The sequence below is a fragment of the Hyperoodon ampullatus genome (assembly GCF_949752795.1).
Source record: "Hyperoodon ampullatus genome assembly, chromosome: 3".
Classification (NCBI taxonomy): Eukaryota; Metazoa; Chordata; class Mammalia; order Artiodactyla; family Ziphiidae; genus Hyperoodon; species Hyperoodon ampullatus.
Genome location: NC_136916.1, coordinates 37297869 through 37315958, shown reverse-complemented (window position 1 = coordinate 37315958; position 18090 = coordinate 37297869). Strand labels below are relative to the sequence as shown.

The following is an 18090-nucleotide window of genomic DNA, read 5'->3' as shown; positions in this document are numbered from 1 at the left end:
GCAAAGGCGGGCGTCCGCCCACCAGTCGCTCCCACAGAGGCCAGGCCGCCGGCGCCGGTTCCTCACGCTGGAGGCCGCCCGGCAGAGCGGCGTGCGGGGCGGGGACAGCCTCGCCGCGCCCCCGCGCCACCCCAGCCCCGCCTCCTCGCCTCGGCCCCGCCTCCGCCTGCGGTGCGCCCTGCCGAGCCGGGAGAGTCGAGCCACTGGCGTCCCTAGCTCAGCTCCGGCAGGCAGGCCCGGCGCTTCCGGTGCGGTCTGCGCCGTGGCCCCCGACGCCGGCAGAGGGTCCGCAGTGCGCAGCCGCAGCCGCAGGCCGGACCCGGCCTGGGAGAGCTGCGGGTCCGCGAGGAGGGGCGCGCAACTTGAGGTTTTACTGAGTCTTCCTAGAGTAAGCTCATTAATTAGCAGTAGTAGAAACATTCCTCCTCCATTTCACCAACTGAACGGTGAAGTACATTTTCCAGCTCCCTCCCGGTTCTGGTGTAGGTATCCTTAATTAGATGCAGTTACGCTCCTCAGGCAAAGGGGTGCTGCCTTCTGTTGGTACCGTGCGTTAATCACATTCCCTTTCCGTGCTTGCCTCCTGTAAGGCCTATAATTTTCTTGCTTGTTCTTTTACTGGACATCTAGGTTGTTTATAATTTTGCAGCATAATAAACCACGCTAGTGAACATCTCCATGAATTCCACATGTCTTCTTTTTAAACTATTACCTTAGGACAAACTTTCAGCGGTGAGGTTACCTGGGCCAAAGTTAAGGACTGATATGACTGATGATACTTGGCATTCTATTGCTCCCCAAAAGGGTTGTGCCAGTTTCCACCGCCAATTACAAACTGTTGAAAATTGCTTAAGCAACTTTTTGGTTGATTAACCAGGTTTACAGACCCATCTCATCGTTTTAACTCCCATTTCTTTAATCACCATCAGAAACATTTTTCTAGGTTTATTTGCCAACTAGCATGCCTGTTACTAAGGTGGTAGACCTAGGCTGGGTTCGTCATCCTCTGTGTCTCTGTGTTTTGTCCTGTGTTCCGGGAAATTTATCTTCCAACCTGTCTACTGAATTTTCCATTTTGGCAATCATAATCTTATTTTCAAGAGCTCTTATTGATTCTCTGGTGGTTCTTTTCTCTTTTTTTTTAACTGACATACAACTTACCGTATATGGCACAAGTCTTAAGTGTGCTGCTCATGTATATAAATGGATATACAAGTATAATCACCACTCAGATCAAAATATCACTTTCTCATCACTCCAAAAAGTTCCCCTCTATCAAGAGGTCAAGCATTCCCTAAGTGCAGCCTGGTAGCTAACAAGGCCACAAATCCTTTTGCACAAATCACTGTGCAGCTGCCAGGTGTGCCTACCACACTTCCATGAGACCCAGCCAGTAAGAGGATGACAAGCCCCAGTGGATCCAGACAGCTATTACTCACACAGACAGTAAAAGCAAGACCAGCATGGTGTCAGCTTTCCCTTGTCACAGGGCAGCACTGAACCAGAGGGACCAGATGACAGGCAGCACGATGGTAGGTCTGTCTGTGGCTGAGAAGCCAACTCAACTGCAGTCAGACAATTTTATGACCTGCAGCTACACTCTAAGTGGGGGGAGGACTTAGGACTACACTTAACTGAAACTAGGAAGACGGATGAGAAGTGGCCTTGTGGGGCTTCCCTGGTGGCGCAGTGGATAAGAATCCACCTGCCAATGCAGGGAACACAGGTTTGAGCCTTGCTCCGGGAGGATCCCACATGCTGCGGAGCAACTAAGCCCGTGCGCCACAACTACTGAGCCTGCGCTCTAGAGCCCGCGAGTCACAACTACTGAGCCCGAGTGCCACAACTACTGAAGCCTGCGCGCCTAGAGCCCGTGCTCTGCAACAAGAGAAGCCACCCAATGAGAAGCCCGTGCACCACAACGAAGAGTAGCCCTGCTCGCCACAACTAGAGAAAGCCTGTGGGCAGCAACGAAGACCCAAGGCAGCCAAAAATAAATTAATTTAAATATTACATTTCCTTTATTAAAAAAAAAGATCTCATTTCCTTGAGCACCCCTAAATCCACTAGTTCCTTGATCAAGACTGTGGTCCCCCCCACTTCCCCATCCATAGCCCTCTGCTTCTTGGTAACCACTTGGCTAGGTCAGGAGAGGTGACCAGTTGTCCCTGTCCTAATTACCACCATCCTAATCATGACACTTCTCCATCGGGAACATCCCTTACAATCAAAAGAAGTCTTGAACACACTTCAAACATCTATTCCCACAATACATTCAACAATGTTATTTACAACCACTTGGGTGTGTATTAGCTTAAAAAGTCTCACCCGGGGACTTCCCTGGCAGTCCAGTGGTTAGGACTCTGCACTTCCACTGCATGGGGCGTGGGTTCAATCCCTGGTCGGGGAACTAAGATCACGCATGCCACACGGTGCGGCCAAAAAAAAAAAGGTCCCACCCTCAAACTACCTCAATCTGTTGTCCAATTTGAGAGCTATTTCCAAATCTAGTAAGAGTGAGTTTTCAGCCATGCCTCTGGGCACATCCGAGTATCCCAGTGGCCTGTGCCACCATGTTCAGGAGGGCTGAGAATGTTTGGTAACCACGGTTGCTGTTAGTTCCCAGCACACTGCATAAGGCCTCTGGTCTCCCCTGGGGATGGAGGGACCTTGGCCCCTAACCTAGTTTGTCCTGTTTGTCTCTGAAGGGGTTCAGGGGTAGTGCTGAAAGTGTTGGGTCAAAGAGTAAACAGAACAAACCCCATGCTTCTACAGGAGTTTGGGGCTCTCTTGGTGCTCCTCTTCTTGGCCCCCAGGAAATGCCAAAAATAGCCCAGTTAAAGCCCAAATCTCTTAAGCCCCATGGCCTTACCAGAGCCCAATAACAAGAGACAATTTTTCTTCATGGAAAGACTATCACTTTCCTCTTTTGGGACCCCTGGCATAGTAGCCAAGGTCACAGGGCCTTATGGCTGGTTTCTTCCCCTACCTTGGCCTGTAGTGCATTACCTTGACCTTTGCCAAGGTTTCCGTTCTGGGGAAATGATTGCACTGTAGCTGAAGAGTTTCCCAGAGACATCCCCGAAGAGCAAGAGAAGATTTGGTTTCAGCCATAGGCTGCTGGTGTCAAGCAAATGTTCAATCTGACTTTGGGTGACTGTTTCATCATCTGGGCATGCATGATCTCCATATGAATCCAGACTGAGGTCACAGGGGACTAAAAGGAAGTGATAGACTCTCCCATTATTGTCCAAGGGTGCTTATCAGAGGACAGGAATTTATCTTGGACAGGTCACGGTTTCATTATAGCTGTAAAGACCCACTGCAACAAGCCCTGATTTGTCGGTATATTTTCCTCCTCCATATCCACTTCACTGACCAGAACGGTTGTGGCCAAAGTGGCTTGGAGCATGGGGTCAGTTGTTAACACCCAAATGACTTCCATTCCTTGTCATCTTACATCAGAATTTGCATAGCACTCGCCTTTGCTAGTTGGATAAGCCATGCTTCTATGGTTTCATTGGACTTTTGCCCAAGTCTGTCTCTAATTTCCCTCCTTTCTTACTCATTGTAAAAGTGGATCTCAGCCCATTTCTGAGTGGCAGACTGCCCTTACTCACCAGATAGTGTTCTATCTGTAGTCACAGTAGGAGGGTGAGCAATAACCAGCATATGCTTTCTTTAACTCTGTAAGACCCTCTTTGATTTCCAACGCTAAACACCAATGGAGCTCATTGGGGATCAGGAACAATTGTCATAGACCACTTGTCTCTGATGTCACCAAACAACTCAGCAGTAAGTGGACACTTAGTGGACGCTAAGTCCACCAGAGTTCTAGCCCATACTTGACTTGACAGCCCATATTAAGATCCCTGTCTCTTCTCCAAAAAATGGGTTGTGACCTTAGCCCCACATTAAGTGCTAAAGTGGTCAAGTGGTCAAGCAGTCCCTAAGCGCAGCATGGTGGCTAACAGGGCCACAAGCATCTACTACTGCAGCCACTGGGTGGGCCTGTCACACTTCCACAGACTCAGCTGGTAAGGAAACAAGTCACGAGGATCCAGACAGCTCATTACTCACACTGAAGCAAAAGCAATACCAGCATATTGTCAGCTTCTCACATCCCTCCCTAGTGCCGCAGGATGACACTGAACTGGAGGGACAGGTGACAGGAGGCATGGTGGTAGGTCACTCTGTGGCTAAGGAGCCAACTCTAAACTATGGCCAAGCAGTTGTATGGCACCTGGCCTTACTCTACGACAGGAGGGGGCCCAATGGAAAGCCCTGCACTCAACTGAAACTAGAAAGATGGATGCAAAATGGTCTCCCATAATACAGGGAGTCTCCTCTCTAGGCTACTATGTCCCCTTGCTCCAGGAATAATAGTGGTGTATTCTGTCAAGACTCAAGTCACCCTACTCAAGCCTTGCTTACGTGGCCAATGTAGAGACATGCAAGGTTGTAAGGATGCCACAGTGGAGCTGTTCCCCTACATGCTCATACTGCTTACTGTTGGAACCCCTCAGACATAACCACTATTTTCATTTTTCTATAGCTTAGTTTTGCCTGTTCTTGAACTTCATGAATGGAATCATAAGTATGCACTCTTTCACATAGCGTTTCTTTGTCAACCTGTCTTTGAGATTCATCAGGGTTGGTACATGTACTTATGGCTTGTTCTTTCTTATTCTTATATAGGCATTTGGGTCATCTCCAGTTTATTCTGGTCCAAACATCCCTTTTCCCTTCTGGAACTTCAATTACTCATATTTTGGAGTCACACATGTTTCTTAGGCTCTGTTCTTTCCATTTCTTTTTTTCTCTCTCTCTATTTTAGTTTAGACTCAATCTATCTTCAAGTTCACTAGTTCTGTCTTCTGGTTAGGGAACTAATCCTGAGACTGTGTGTTGATCACAGTCTCTATGATTGTGACTTTATCCTTTAGGTCCATGAATTTTTAGAGTTTGTAATTTCAGAGATGGCATTTTTCAGTTCTACCTGCTCCTTTGATTCTTTTAAAATAGATTCCAACCCTGTTGAAATTCTCTATATTTGCACCTATTTTGTCCACCTTTTTCTCCATTTAACATATTAAGCATAGTTATTTTAATTTAATTTTATTATTTTTTTTTTTTTTAAATTAATTAATTTATTTATTTATGGCTGTGTTGGGTCTTTGTTTCTGTGCGAGGGCTTTCTCCAGTTGCGGCAAGTGGGGGCCCCTCTTCATCGCGGTGCGCGGGGCCTCTCACTATCGTGGCCTCTCTCGCTGCGGAGCACAGGCTCCAGACGCACAGGCTCAGTAATTGCAGTGCACGGGCCCAGTTGCTCCGCGGTATGTGGGATCTTCCCAGACCAGGGCTCGAACCCGTGTTCCCTGCATTGGCAGGCAGATTCTCAACGACTGCGCCACCAGGGAAGCCCTATTTATTATTTTTTAAGTATTTATTTATTTATTTATTTTACTTATTTTGGCTGTGCTGGGTCTTAGTTGCGGCATGTGGGGTCTTTAGTTGCAGCATGCGGAGTTCTTAGTTGCAGCATGCGAACTTTTAGTTGCGGCATGCATGTGGGATCTAGTTCCCTAACTAGGGTTGAACCCAGACCCCCTGCATTGGGAGCGTGGAGTCTTACCCACTGGACCACCAGGGAAGTCCCAAGCATAGTTATCATTTGTGGGTCTGCTTCTACAGTTTATTTTTTCTCTTGTGTATTGGCCCCATTTTTCTCCCTTTTTGCATGTTTTATAATATTTGAGTGTATGTTACATATTGGGTATAAAAGAAAGGTAAAATATGATGTTATTCTCTTCCCCAACTTCTCCCTGAGGGTTCCCAGAGAAGCCAGTTACCTTGATGTAATCAAGCATTGAGCTGAGTTGGGGCAGAGTTATAGTTCTGATAAAACTCCGTCCTCCCCTGGATCGCCCCCATCCTCTGAGATTTAGGAAAGCCTGGCCAGTCTCTGTCTCTTCCAGCCTTTCAAGTGCTGCTTTAAAGAGATTTTGAGGTTAGCTCTTTAGCCTCCCAACTCAGACAGGTTCAAAATTTGGCCAGTGGGACTTCCCTGGTGGTCCAGTGGTTAAGAATCTGCCTTCCAATGCAGGGGACGCGGGTTCGATCCCCGGTGGGGGAACTAAGATCCCATATGCCATGGGGCAACTAAGCCTGAACACTCTAGGACCTATGTGCCACAACTAGAAAGAAGCCTGCGCTCCGTGACGAAGAGCCCGCGTGCTGCGACTAAGACCCAATGCAGCCAAAATAAACAAATAAATAAATATTTTTTAAAAAAGAAACAAACAAAGTCTGGCCAATATCTTGAGGGGGGAGACCAATTATTGTTTGTTTCAGGCCCCTTCCCTCTAAACACCTGCCTTTCCAGCCCAGCCCCTTCCTAGTTGCCCATACTGCTCCAGAACTCAGCAAATGTTCCATGGGGGAAAACTGGCATTGCATTTTGGGTTCCTCCAGGTACCAATCCATAGCACTGTCCCTGTAAGCACCAGAAACTCCATTTCTTTTTTTCCCCAGTAGAGTCTTTCTGTTTGGGACAATTCTGATCATCAGAGACGTCCCATCTCAGCAAATGTCTCAGGGAAGAAAACAATTGCCCATCATCAGTTCACCTTGAAGGGGCTTTCTCCTCCTTGAAATTTTAATTCATATGTTCTTTCTTTCTTAACACCCCTCGCCATTGTCTTTAAAAATTATTATTTTCATCGTATGTTTCCTCCTAGTTGTTGCAATGGGCGTGGGGACCTGCGGGGACCTACCATATCCTACCCAGAAGCAGAAGTTCTTCAGTTCCGCTTTTTACCACTTCAAATGGAGATACAATTTGAATTGTTAGTATTTTTACTTAGTCACACTCTAACTTGATTTCCTCTTATTGAAACAAGTATTGTCTTTTATCTCTTTGAAAATAGATATCAACTACTTCATGGCCATTTTACCTCAGAGTTCTTACTGCTTTGCTCTTTGGTGCTATAAATCTTTCCAGGTTTCTGTTTTTCAGTCTATTCATACTTCTTTGTCTTCTTCTTCTTTTTTTTTTTTGGCTGCACCATGTGGCATACAGGACCTTAGTTCCCTGACCAGGGATCGAACCCGCACTCCCTGCAGTGGAAGCGTGGAGCCTTAACCACTGGACAGCCAGGGAAGTCCCTCTTTGTCTTCTTGACCTTCACCATTGCTGCTAGAAAATTTTCAGATAACTTTGTAGGTTTCGGGGGAATTTAAGGTAGGAGGTGAGGGCTCCCTGCTCTGCTACCCATTGCTCAGTAAACTTGTCTTGAGAGATGGGAATAGTTTTCTTTCTCTTCAGCTACTCCAGTCCCCTTGGAGTAGAACTCTAACTTCCCCTGACACTCTCCTCTTCCTGTTTCTCATGTGACTGTGGTACACAGACATAGTGTCTCTGACATTTATAAGCTAATGACTTGCAAACCTCAGTTGCCAGCCTTTACTTCCATCTGAGCCTCCAGACTTATATGTCACACTTACATCGCCACAGGCCCCTGAAATGCAACATCTCCAAACTCACCATACTTCCTGCAGCTCGGCTCCTCTGCCTGGGATCCTAATTCAGAAATAACACCACCATCTGGTCAAGAAGCCTGTATATCATCCTGATCTCTCCTCCTCTTCCCCAAGTCGCACATCCAACAGCTACCAAACCATGTCAGTTCTGCCCTGTGAACACTGTCCGTCCTCCTCCTTCCCCACGGCCACGGTACAGGGCCTCTTTTCCTTCTAAGACCTGCCCTCCAGAGGAGCGCGCATGCCAAGAGCACTTGATGGGCACAATGGTTTTTATTATTTCTGCCTGGAAGAGGAATCCCTGGCAGGAACAGAGATGTACAGCAGACATGGAGCTGCATCCCTGCCGGCAGCATAGATACCGCTGGCTGGAGTCCAGGATGATGAAGAGCTGTCCAGCGGCGTGACCTGGAGCTGGTGAGGAGGTATAATCTTGCCTGCAGAGGTCACTGGCTTGAGAAGTGGGGCCCCAGTCTCACCGATGCCGCTTTCGGATGCTCTGCAGCTCCTGGTAGATGGTGCTGAAGCTGGGTCGCTGCCCGGGCTCAGAGGCCCAGCACTGCTCCATGAGTCTGAACACAGCGTCGGGGCACAGTTCGGGGCAAGGCAGGCGGCCCCCTGTGAGGACAGGCACAGCACACCAGGCATGAGGAGGGGGTCTGAGGGGCCCTGGCAGCCCCTGGGACATGCCATGAGCAATGGGAGCTGCTTAAGGTACAGTGTTCTTAAGGAGCCCCTTTTCTTCACCAAAAGCACAGAGATTCTAATCTCAAGCCACCATGTGCTAGTTGTGTGATCCCTGCAAACCTCAGTGTTTCCTTCTGTAAAAGGGACCTATTAATCCCAACCTCACACGTTATGAAGAGTAAATGAAATAAACAGATGGCCTGGCACACAACAGGGTTTCACTGGACGGTAGCTCTAGGATTATTCTTACTCTGCCTCAGTGGGAAGGATAGGGCGTTAGGAGGCCTGGAGGAGTCCAGCTGGAGCGCTGGGAAGAGGGCTTGGCTCTGAGGCCACTGTCACACCGCAGGGTTCCCTTACCCTTTTCCACAAACTCCCGAGTCTGCTGATTGCTGAGGTTGGGGTAGGGGGAGGCCCCCAGGCTGAAGGTCTCCCAGAGCAAGATGCCAAAGCTCCACACGTCGCTCTCGGAGGAGTATCGGCCTACGAGGAGGTGAGGCGGCGTGAGTGGGCCACACCCATTGGCCAGAGAAGGGCAGGTGGTGGGACCCATGCCCAGTCTCGGGCCCTGCAGCCAGAGCGGATCAGGCCCAGGTACCGTAGTTCAGGGCCTCGGGTGCGGTCCACTTCACGGGAACTTGTCTGAGACCCCCCGAGGCTGCGTAGATCCCATCGGCTTCCTCCCGGGACATCCCAAAGTCACTGATCTTCAGGACATTCTTCTCTGTCACTAGGCAGTTCCGAGCAGCCAGGTCCCTGGGCGAAAGCAGGACAGGGGCTCATTTAGCCAATATCCACGCAGCACCTGCCACCTGCCCGGCCCGGGCTCCCTAGACACAGCCACAAGCCGAAGCTGCCCCTGCTCCTGGGATGCCTGGTCCGTCAGAGAGGCAAACTCCACCCCCGGAGCTAGTGCCTGCTGGTGAGGGGCAGCAGCGCCTGCGTCTGGTGCGGGGGCGGGGGGGCGGGTGTCGGGACTGTCTGCCGCGCCCACCCCCTCACCGGTGGATGCAGCACTTGCTCTCCAGATACTCCATGCCCGCAGCCGCATCCCCTACCATCTGCAGCAGAGTCTTCACCCTCAGGCGGGCTCCCTCTGTCCGGAGGAAGGTCAGGAAGTCGCCCCCTGGGAGTGGGCGGTGGGGACGGGGAGCTCAATGAGCCTTCTGGGGGTCGGAGGCGGTGGGGAGACCTAGCCCAGCGGCGCACCCCAGCCCTGGAGGTCAGCTCGCTCTGCTCACCCTGCACGAGCTCCATGACGATGTAGATGGGCTGCTTCTGGGTGCAGACGCCGATGAGACGCACGATGTTGGGATGGCTGTACTGCTTCAGGATCCTGGGGGCGGGGGCGCAGGGCTGCTCAGGCTCCCACCTCCGTTGGGTGGGGGGCCTTACACATTCACCTCGTCGGCCCCAGGAGCCCAGGGAGCCTGAGGCAGGGTGAGAGCAGGGCAGCAGACCTGGAGTGTGACTTTGGGTGGGTCCCAGAGCCTCGACTCCTCCACACTACGGGGGGGGTGGGGTTGTGAGGATGAAATGAAGTCAAGCACTTCCGAAGTCAAGCACCCTGCCGTGCACGCAGAGGAGCCCTTCCTATGTGGAACCTCCAGGGGTGGGTATTTCATCACCCACCTCGCTTCCTGCAGAAACTTGGCCTTGAGGTCGGGTGGGAGCGTCTCGCGGCAAGATTTCACGGCCACCAGGGTGTTGTCCGCTCTCAGGCGTCCGCTGAATACTTCGCCAAAGTTCCCCTGAAACGGTCTGGGGCTCCTATCTGTCTTCCCTGGACTGTGGTCCTCTCCTGCACTCGGGGCAGAGCCCACCTTGTCCCCACCGGCCCTTGCCTCAGTGCCCCCATGCTCAGACCTGCTCATCCCGGCTCCCTGGTCGGGGGACGAAGTATACACATGGGACAGGCAGGGAGAGTCACCTCTGACTTACCATGTTCACTGAGAAGTGACACGGAAGTCCAACAATCACTTTTGCTTGGGTTGGTAAAGCATTATGGTTTTTAGGAAAGTGACTTCTTTCCTGAGTAGGTATTTTATTTTATTTTTCTTTTTTTCTTTTTTTTAATTTTTATTTTTAGGCCACACTACGCAGCATGTGGGATCCTAGTTCCCTGACCAGGGATCGAACCTGCGCCCCACCTCACCGTCGCGTTGGAAGCACAGTCTTAACCACTGGACCTCCAGGGAAGCCCCCTAAGCAGGTATTTTATAGCTCATGTGAACGGAGCGTGTCTCTCTTCCCTGAGGAGGCAGGGGTGGGGCGGGAAGTGTGTGTGTGTGAGTGCCATGGGGTGGGTGCTGGTGGCAGAGCCGTCTCTGGGGAGCTTCCAGAGCAGGTGCTTTCCCCCCCGGTTTCCTGCAGGACAGCGTATGGCGGTGGCTGGGCAGGGAGTCAGGGGTCCAGGTTGGAACTCAGACTGAGGCAGGGAGGCTGAGAGCCCTCTGCGGGTGGGGCCCTGGTGTCACTCGGCCTTTGGGTTGGAAGGAAGTGATACTGGGGGAGGGGAAAAGCAGGCGGCCAGGAGCCTGGCAGAACGCACTCAACTCACCCGCCCAATCTGCTCACCCAACACCAGGTCCTCGTGGCTTAGTGCCCACTTGTCCTGGGGAAGGGAGGAGTGGGGGTGGGGTGGGGTCAGAAGTCAGTGAAGGGAGGGAGTGCTGGGCCCTATCAAGGACTGAATACCCCCTCCCAATGCTGTGTCTTTCATTTCTTGGCACCTTGGATCGTTGGTCTGCAAAATGGGGGTTGGACACAAGATCACACTTAGATGACTCAGGGACCAGGCAGGGGCACTAAATGGGTGAGCACCAGCCAGGGGTGTGTGGCCCAGGGAATGGGATTGACCTTGACATTCCAAACCTAGAGGGAGGCCGGCCCCCTGGGGAGTGTATAGGACCTGGAAAGCCCTTCCTGCTCTGATTCTGTGTGGGCCCCAATCCTGCCACAGACTCACCTTGGGCACAGCCCTGTTCAGGATGATACCGCTTTTCTTGGTGAGGGGCTGCTGGGAGCGCAACAGGTGGTCTACGAGCAAGGGGATGCTGGGAAAGCCATCTCCTTCCAGTCGGTACAGGTTCTGTGGGATAGGGGGAACTGGGGTCAACAGCCTCCATTGCTGAGGGGGCCTGAGCCCTGGGAGAGGAGAGGAAGAAAGAACGGCAGGGAGAAAGGGCCTGCCTGGGATGAGAGGCACAGACCTGATGCTGCACGACAAGTCTGCTCCCCCGTCCTATGGGAGGACGCACACCTGTTTGGGTGCAGGGACTGGGTGGTCTCTGGGGCCCCTTTCAGCTCTGCCAGGGAGACATCTAAGACATAGCAGCTCCTTTCTATGCTCCCTGGTGAAGGGGAAGGGAGGGGAGGGAGGGGAAGGGAAGGGAAAGGCTGGGTTTCAGGCCCCACTCACGTCAGCATACTGGATGATGAAGTGTCGGGGCTGGCCGTCCCACAGCACAGACAGCACGTACTCCTGCTTGCCCTGGCTCTCCCGGACCACGAAGTCCCCAGAGTGTGTCAGCAGCTCAGCCACCTCTGCCCGCGGGATGGCTCCGTGGTACCACAGCTGCTCATGCAGGGGCTTCTGCACCTCTGGAACGAGCTGCAGCGGTGGGGGGAGCTAGACAGGGACAGAGGAGGAGCAAGGAGGGGTCACTCAGCCAGCCCATCAGCGGAGGCCACCAGGCCGGCCAGCTGGGCGGTGTCCGCCTCTCTCTCATATACTCCTCGTCCTCACAAAGCACACGAATGCCACAAAGAGCCATCTGCAACCCTTGGAGCCAGCAATAAACTCACCCAGGCTGGGTGATCCCAAACAAAGCTTTTGCCTTTTCCTCCAGGCCACAGCCCCCAACCACTCCTGGAGCAGAGAGAGCCGTGGGGTAACGAGGCTGCAGGTCCCTTTCACACACGTGGGTGGTGGAGAGGAAGAGGGTACGGGGGTGGCACGGAATCCCAGGGAAGAGAGGGGCTCCCCAGTAAAAGTGGCCTTGGAAGAGCCTCCTCTCTAGGGCAACCCCGTGACTAAACCCAAAGCACGTGGTAGGAGGGGCTTAGGGAGACGTCCCTGAGACCGCTGGCCTGGTCCACCCTTTAGAGAAGGGCAGAGGTGCGGGTCCAGGCTGGGCTCCACTCACCGAGAACTTGGGGCGGAAGATTCCTGAGATGTGGCTCTTAAGGATCTCCAGGGTGGGTGTCCTTCCCCCTTCTCGCTCCTGCTCCTGAGGCCAGGGACAGACGTCAGCGGGTGGCCAGGCTTGGGGAGGGGGAGGGCGAAAATGAGGAGCGCGGCCCCCGGTGGGCGGGCAGGGCTGGTGGTGCAGGCTGCGGGAGGGCGGCTCACCGAGGACGAGGTGGAGTGGCGGTCGTCCTGCAGCAGCACGGGCAGGGGCTCACCGGGGCCCAGCTGCTCCAGCTTGGCCTGCAGCAGCTCCTGCTGGGCCTGCAGCTTGGCCTGGCTGCACAGCGCTACCTGCAGCCCCTGCAGTGCCTCCTGCAGCACCTGCTTCTTGCCCAGCAGCTGCACCCTGTGGGCAGGGGCGGGTGGTTGGGTGGGGGGAGAGAGGAGCTCAGCCTGTAGCTGGTGGCCAGCAGTGCGTCAGGCAGGCCGGACGGAGGGAAGGGAGGGCCAGGAGGCTGCTGTAGGCGGGCCCCACTCACCGCTCCCGGGGGTGGGTGGTCTGCTCCTCAGTCCAGAGCTCGTGCTGCAGCTGAGTGACCACCTCCTGCCGGCTGAGCACTGTCTCAGTGGCCACGGCCAGTTCTTCTGTCACTGAGGTCAGCCTGTTCCCAGAGGAAGGGCAGTGTTAGAGCCAAGCCCCTCAGATGCATCCCTGCGGGGCCAAGCAAGCCTGAGGGCTGGCCACAGCTCTGTGTGGGCGGCGTCTACCCCCAACCCCCAGCCGAACCACCACACACGTGTGCTGCACGCTTTCCACAGTCAGCTCGTTCAGCTGCAGCTCCCCAGGCTCCAGCAGTTCAGCCTCCTCAAGCAGCGACTCATCAAAGGTGACACAGGGTGGGACGTCAGGTGTGGACCTGCGGGGGACACTGCCCATCAGTGCACGGGCCAGCAGCCCTGGCACCCAGCTGCTGCAAGGAGGGGCTTACCCATACTGTTGCAGGAAGCCTTGGTACTCGGCCTCAGGCTGGATGTGGGCAACCGCTGCAGCCATCTCCTGGTGAATGGCCACCACCTCGTCCTGCACCAGGCTGCTAATCTCCAGGTATTCCTGTAGGATCTCCTTCCTGCCCCCAGACGGGACCCCGGGTCAGGGGGGCCTCAGGCTGGAAAAGGCTAGGAAGCTTGGGGCCCGTGGCACTGGATTTGGACCCACCCTGGGGTTGATCCCCGCCACCCATCATTTACCAGTCAAATGACCACAGGCAAGGTACTTAGTGTCTCCTGGGAGTTTGTAATAAGGCCCCAATGAGAGCCTATGTGCAGAGTGTGTGGTTTGAGGAAGTGCTCGGTAAATGTGAGCTACAAATGTGCCTGCCCTGGGCATAGCCCCACAGCTGGGGCTCCGGGGCTCTGATACACACGTAAGCCATCGATGTGCTGCTGACCCCGCATTTATAGCTCCCTGAGCTCCAGTCTCATGTAACTATCCACCTACTCTAAATGTCCTGTTGGACATCTCTCAGACACCCAAACTCCACCAGTTGAAAAATGAACTGCTGGGACTTCCCTGGTGGCGCAGTGGTTAAGAATCCACCTTCCAATTCAGGGGACACGGGTTCGATCCCTGGTTGGGGAACTAAGATCCCACGTGCCACAACTATAGAGCCCATGTGCTCTGTAACCCGCACGCTGCAACTAGAGAGACGCCTGCACACCACGACGAAAGATCCCGCGTGCCACAACTTAAGACCCAACATAGCCAAAAGTCAATAAATAAATATTTTAAAAAAGAAAAATGAACTCCTATTCTTATCTCCTGAACCTGCTTCTCCCATCTCATTCTCCATGTAACCTCTACCACCCAGGGGCTCCAGGCCAAATCCTTGGAGTCATCCTTGACTGCTCTATCCACACCCTACTTCCAGTCCATGAGGAATTCTCACCGGCTCCACCTTCAAAGTACGTCCAAGACCTGACCACTTCTCCCCTCCACTGCTACTGCCCAGGTCCAGTGGCGTGGTCTGTGGTCTGGATCACTGCAGTAGCTTCCTGCCTGGTCTCCCTTGTCCTGTCTTGCCCCCTGAAGTCTGTTCTCAACACAGCAGTCGAACTGACCTGATTAAGACAGCTCAGATCATGCCGCTCTTCTGGTCCACCCAGAGCCAAAGTCCTCACAACGGCCTGAGGGACCCTCTATCATCCCTGGACTCCTCCAGCCCCGTGTCTGACTCTGCCCTTCCCTCACTCTGCAAAGGCTACACTGGCTTCCTTGCTATTCCTTGATTTCAGGCGCTCTCCCACCTTGCGGCCTGTGCACCTGCGATTCCTCTTTCTGGAATGGCCCTTCTTCAAAATCCCCCTGGCTCACTTCTGCACTTCTGAGGCTTTCCCAGACCACTCCATTTAAAACAGCAAACCTGGGACTTCCCTGGTGGCACAGTGGTTAAGACTCCGCGCTCCCAATGCAGGGGCCTCGGGTCCAATCCCTGGTCAGGGAACTAGATCTCGCATGCATGCTGCAACTAAGAGTTTGTGTGCCACAACTAAGGAGCCGGCGAGCTGCAACTAAGGAGCCTGCCTGCCGTAACTAAGACCTGGCGCAACCAAACAAATAAATAAAAATGGCAAAAAAAGAACATATTCCTTATAAATAAATAAATAAATAAATAAATAAATAAATAAATAAATAAAACAGTAACCTCCTGCCCTGTCCCCCTGCCTCCCTATCCTCTTTTCTTGTTTTATTTTTCTCCATAGCACCTATCACCTCTAACATGCTTTCTACTTTACTTATTGATTTCCTTTTCTTTCTCCACAAACGAATGATCCTAGAGGACAGATATTTTTGTCTACGTTCTCTGCTGTATCACACAGCAGAGCCTAGAATGGTGTTCAATAAACATAATAAAACCCTGCAATAATGGGCCCAGAAAAATGTAATTTGGATGTAAACTGACTGGCCCAGGGCATGTTCTCACGTGACTACACGCTTGTCACTTTTACAGGACTTCGTTTTCTGGACCCTGCCTCTGGGCTTCAGGGCTGTAACGGGGGTCGGAGGGTGTGGGCTTACAAGATGCACGCCATCTCCTGGTGCAGGTCCTGCAGGGACTGGAGCAGGCCGGGCAGCATGAGCCGGTGGTGGTGCTGGTGGTGTAGCTGCGCGGCCCGCACGCCCAGCACATAACGGTTGTGGTGAGCAAAGAGCTTCCACAAGCTGCGCACGTACTTGTCCTTGGCTTTGTCACGGTCTTTGTCTGCCAGGTTTGGGGAAGGAGGTGTGGGTGACAGCACAGAGGCCTGGGTAGCACCCCCCTCCCCGGGTACCTGTGGACAGGTCTGGGCTGGCTTGGGATTCCCATCCTGCCAGTGAGGGAAGCCCCGGACCTTTGCTGGCCTCCTGGTACTTGCGTCGGGCCTGGGCGCTGTCCCGTGCCAGGGCTCGGTACTGGCTCTTCAGCTTCTCAATGTCCTGGCTGTGGGTCTGGAGAGAGGAGAGACCAGTGTGGGACAAGAGGTCCCCAGAGGATTCCTGCCCAAGGTGAAGCCCTGGACAGGTTCTGCAGTCCAGGCGGACAGCACATCCAAGTTCATCCTTCAGGAAGGGCCTGGAGACCTCTGGGACTTAGCCATTGCTGCTAAGGTTAAGGTCAGAGGAGTCAGGCTAAGGACAGGCCCCCGGGGGCAGCAGAGAGCCGGACTGGGCAGGCGACAACTGTCCTTCCTTGGTCTAGAGTGGTATCTGGTGGCAACTAAGGTCCAGTGGCAGGCGTGTGTGCTTGGTTTAACACTCTGTTGATGCCATCTTGAAATTCTTAATAATTTTTCGACAAGGGGCCCTGCGTTTTCATTTTGCACTGGGTCCCACAATTATGTTCCTGGTGGTCAAGACCGGAGTTCTCATCCCAGTTGCCTGTTTCTGCACTGGGGTGCTTAGGGCAAACTCCACTCCTCTCCTCTGAACCTCAGCTTCCCCATCTGTAACAGAGCTAAATGCACAGACTAGATCAGCCCTTTTCTCAAGGGCCAGGTGGTAAACACTGTAGGCTTGTAGGCCATGCAGTCTCTGTTGAACTTGCTGGGCTCTGCCACTGTAGCTCTTTAGTAGCCACAGATAATATGAAAACATATGGGCAAGGCTGTGTTCCAGTAAAACTGCCTGCAAAAGCAGGCTGACCCCTGAATTAGATGATCGTCTGGGAAGAGAGGAGCGGGTGAAGGCTGGCCACCAGGGGCCGCTGTGGGTCTGCAGCAAGGCTGGGTTTGCTCTGGTAGAAGGGGTGTGGTGCAGGCGGCTGCCCAGCACATTGAGTAAGAAGGCTAAAGAATAGCTCCAATCAAACAGCCTCTAGTCAGAGGAGCTGGGCAGGATTCAAATGCAGGCAGACCCACTTCACAGCCCCAGTCCTTAACCTCCGAGTCAGGGGGCCACACTGCTGCCTTGTGGAGTCTCTGGGTCCCTGGGAGAAGCCAGCCTGGGCCAAGGGCGGGCAGAGTAGCCCTCATTCCTCTCACTGTCTCTCGGACCCGAGGGCCAGCTGGTGCGGTGCAGGAGGTAGGTCACAGGTCCTGCGCTCCTCCCAGGCAATGGCTGGATCACTCATCCTTGTACTCCCAGCACTCTGCTCAGGCACACAGTAGGGTGACAGAAAAGGCGTGGAGAGGCCCTGCTGCAGCCCGGCCCAAGGTACGGCCGGGAGGTGGGGTGAGGGGAGGAAGCTGGGCTGGAGCAGGTGCTGGGGGTGGGCCTGTGGTCAGATACTTACACTTCTTCAGTGAGTCCAGGGGTTCCTTGCAAAACCAGCCCTTTTCAGCTCAAAATGTAGGCAGAAATGACCAGGTGAAGCCCGGGTGCCACCCACCCACCTACCTTGGTGAGCTCCTGCTGGAGCTGCTGCCACTGCTCGTTGTAGGTCTTGCGCAGCTGCTGCCGCTCCCGGATCAACAGGCTCAGCTTGCTCAGTGGCCCTGAGTTCAGATCTTCTGCGTGCTGCCTCAGCAACCGGCTCAGGCCCTCCGTCTGGCTGGTGATCTCTGCCCAGGACTACAGCATGGGGCGGGCAAGGCAGGGAGTGGGGGACAGTGGCTCCCACGCCTGGGCCTGCCCAACCTCCAACCCTCCCCAGTGGGCTCCGGGAAAGGAAGGGGCAGGCAGATCTACCCGGCGCCCACAGGACTTTGTTGGTCGAGGGTGGGAAGGGTGGTGAGGAGGCCTAGGGCCCTGTAGAATCCCACCTGAGTGATGGGGCTCTGGGGGCTGATGCCCCGGCTCTGGCCCCCGCTATCCTGCAGTGACATGTGGTGCAGCAGCCCAGCATATTCTCTGTCACTCTTGACCCGCTGGGCCATCCACTTCCTCATGCCCTCCAGCAGCCGAAGCTCGGCCTCCTGCATCTGCTGCACTGCCCCGTGGCCCTGGGGACTGCACAGCTCCGAAGAGAAGCCCATAGTGTGGTCCTGGGGACCAAGAGAGGAGAGGCCACCACTGGGGGCAAGGCAGAAGCTGGAGACGGGCGGGCAGGACAGGGAAGCTAGGGGCTGCCGGGCCAGGAGGAGCCGCAGACAGGCAGGAGGTGGGGGCCTGTCCCGCTGAAATGCAGCCATGGGTACAGAACACGGCCTGGCCTGGGAAAGCCCTCATTGCTTCCTGTGTCCCAGGTCGAGGCCTGGTGCCAGGGGTCTCCTTCCCAGCCCTGGAACAGAAACCTCCCGGAGCCTCCCTCCCT

General features: G+C 53.9%; 1 protein-coding gene across 4 annotated transcripts; it reads right to left on the bottom strand.

The window, feature by feature from the left end:
- Window positions 1-7800: 7800 nt before the first annotated feature.
- On the bottom strand, window positions 7801-17812 carry FES (FES proto-oncogene, tyrosine kinase; the record flags this gene model as incomplete). Of its 4 annotated transcripts, XM_079699767.1 has the most annotated exons (18): window positions 7801-8160; window positions 8590-8712; window positions 8828-8985; window positions 9232-9355; window positions 9471-9565; window positions 9862-9980; window positions 10790-10843; window positions 11198-11320; window positions 11651-11860; window positions 12378-12461; window positions 12584-12767; window positions 12901-13023; window positions 13159-13278; window positions 13351-13488; window positions 15438-15621; window positions 15752-15848; window positions 17235-17408; window positions 17600-17812. In XM_079699767.1, the coding sequence occupies 18 exons, from the start codon at window positions 17810-17812 to the stop codon at window positions 8018-8020; spliced, it is 2466 nt and encodes an 821-aa protein (XP_079555893.1). In that variant the 3' UTR covers window positions 7801-8017. The 4 variants fall into 4 exon arrangements, with proteins under 4 accessions (XP_079555893.1, XP_079555895.1, XP_079555894.1 ...); XM_079699769.1 differs by lacking the exon at window positions 11651-11860; XM_079699768.1 differs by lacking the exon at window positions 17235-17408.
- Window positions 17813-18090: the final 278 nt, after the last annotated feature.